We start from the raw sequence: 1,682 nt of genomic DNA, 5'->3' as shown, positions 1-1,682 counted from the left end.
AGGGAAGGTGCAGGCAGGGCAGGGAAGGGGCAGGCAGGGCAGGGAAGGGTCAGGCAGGGCAGGGAAGGTGCAGGCAGGGCAGGGAAGTGCAGGCAGGGCAGGGAAGGGGCAGCAAGGTCTCAGCCCCCCCTGTGTCCCCAGGGCTGAGCGTGCACTGCGAGTACACGGCGCACAAGGAGGGGGTGCTGAGGGAGGAGCTGCTTTTGGCCACCCCCGGCCACGGCCACGTCAGGGTCACCGTCCAGGCCCGGGTCATGGGTAAGGGGCAGCGCCTCGGGGGGCCTGGGGGGTCCCGGGGCTCTGCCTGTGCCCCCAGCACGGCCCCTCTGCCCCCGTTCCCCCAGTGCGAGTGTCCCACCCCTCGGGAAAGGGCCTAAACCGGGGGATTTTCACCCCAAAATCCCCGCCCTGAGAAGGGGTGCAGGGAGGGAGGGAGGGGGGTTGGGTGACCCCAAGATCCTCGGGGTTGGGACCCTTTCCAGACTGGGGTTCCCCCACAGCACCCCCAGTCACCCCGTGCCCCCCAACCCTCGGGGACTGTCCCCACCCCTGGGCAGTGCTGAGGAATTGCCTAAACCATGGGGTTTTCACCCCAAAATCCCCACTCCGAGGGCTGAGGAGGCCCTGGGAAGGGGTGTGGGGAGGGGGGTGTGACCCCAACATCCCCAGTGTCCCCATGCCTGGCCAGGCTGGGGTTCCTCCCCCAGCACCCCCCGTGTCCCCAGCCCTCGGGGACTGTCTCCACTCCTGGGCAGTGCTGAGGAATTGCCTAAACCAGAGGGTTTTCACCCCAAAATCCCCACCCTGAGGGCTGAGGAGGCCCTGGGAAGGGGTGCAGGGTGACCCTGGGAAGGGGTGCAGGGTGACCCCGACATCCCCGGGGTTGGGATCCTGGCAGGGCCGGGGTCCCCCCCAGCTTCCCCGTGCCCCCCGTGTCCATCCACCCCATATCCCGGCCACCCCCAGCCCCCCGTGCCCCCCAACCCTGGGGGGTGTCCCCACCCCCGGCAGTGCCCGGGGCGGTGACACAGGGACGGGACACAGGGACGGGACTCGGTGTCCCCTCCCGGGGCCGGCACCGCCCGTGGGCGTCCCCTGGGACGGGGGGCGAGCCCCAAAACTGCCCCGCCCCGCCCCAAAAAAGGGATGTTCCCCCCCCCTCCCCCGCTGTGCAGCGGCCCCCGCGGTGTCCCCGGGGCTGTCCCGCAGGTCGGGGCTGTCCCGCAGGCCGGGGCTGTCCCCCAGGTCGGGGCTGTCCCCCAGGCCGGGGCTGTCCCCCAGTCCCGGGCTGTCCCCAGGTCAGGGCTGTCCCCCAGGTCAGGGCTGTCCCCAGGCCGGGGTTGTCCCCCAGGTCAGGGCTGTCCCCCAGGCCGGGGCTGTCCCGCAGGTCAGGGCTGTCCCCCAGGTCAGGGCTGTCCCCCAGGTCAGGGCTGTCCCCAAGGCCGTCCCTGTCCCCAGACCGGGGCTGTCCCGCAGTCCCGGGCTGTCCCCCAGGTCAGGGCTGTTCCCCAGGCCGGGGCTGTCCCCCAGGTCAGGGCTGTTCCCCAGGCCGGGGCTGTCCCCCAGGTCAGGGCTGTCCCCAAGGCCGGGGCTGTCCCCCAGGTCAGGGCTGTCCCCAAGGCCGGGGCTGTCCCCCAGGTCGGGGCTGTCCCCCAGGTCGGGGCTGTCCCCCAGGTCGGGGC

General features: G+C 72.4%; 2 protein-coding genes across 2 annotated transcripts in view; one reads left to right on the top strand and one right to left on the bottom strand.

Moving 5' to 3' along the window:
* The window catches only part of LOC108510126, a 22,160-nt gene extending 21,748 nt beyond the window's left edge, over positions 1-412 (top strand). The window contains exons 8-9 of the mRNA XM_017839818.1: positions 142-258; positions 345-412. Coding sequence (XP_017695307.1) covers positions 142-258; positions 345-412 — 185 coding nt within the window. The remainder of the gene's footprint in view (positions 1-141; positions 259-344) is intronic.
* Positions 413-571: 159 nt separating this feature from the next.
* Positions 572-1,682, bottom strand: part of LOC108510125 (heat shock 70 kDa protein 12B-like) — a gene marked incomplete at its 5' end in the record, with an annotated part of 4,957 nt that continues 3,846 nt past the window's right edge. The window contains one exon of the mRNA XM_017839817.1: positions 572-613. Coding sequence (XP_017695306.1) covers positions 572-613 — 42 coding nt within the window. The remainder of the gene's footprint in view (positions 614-1,682) is intronic.

This window comes from Lepidothrix coronata, unplaced genomic scaffold, assembly GCF_001604755.1.
Source record: "Lepidothrix coronata isolate B3197 unplaced genomic scaffold, Lepidothrix_coronata-1.0 Scaffold493, whole genome shotgun sequence".
Classification (NCBI taxonomy): Eukaryota; Metazoa; Chordata; class Aves; order Passeriformes; family Pipridae; genus Lepidothrix; species Lepidothrix coronata.
Note: the sequence above shows the minus strand (reverse complement) of the source record. Positions and strands in the feature narration are given on the sequence as shown.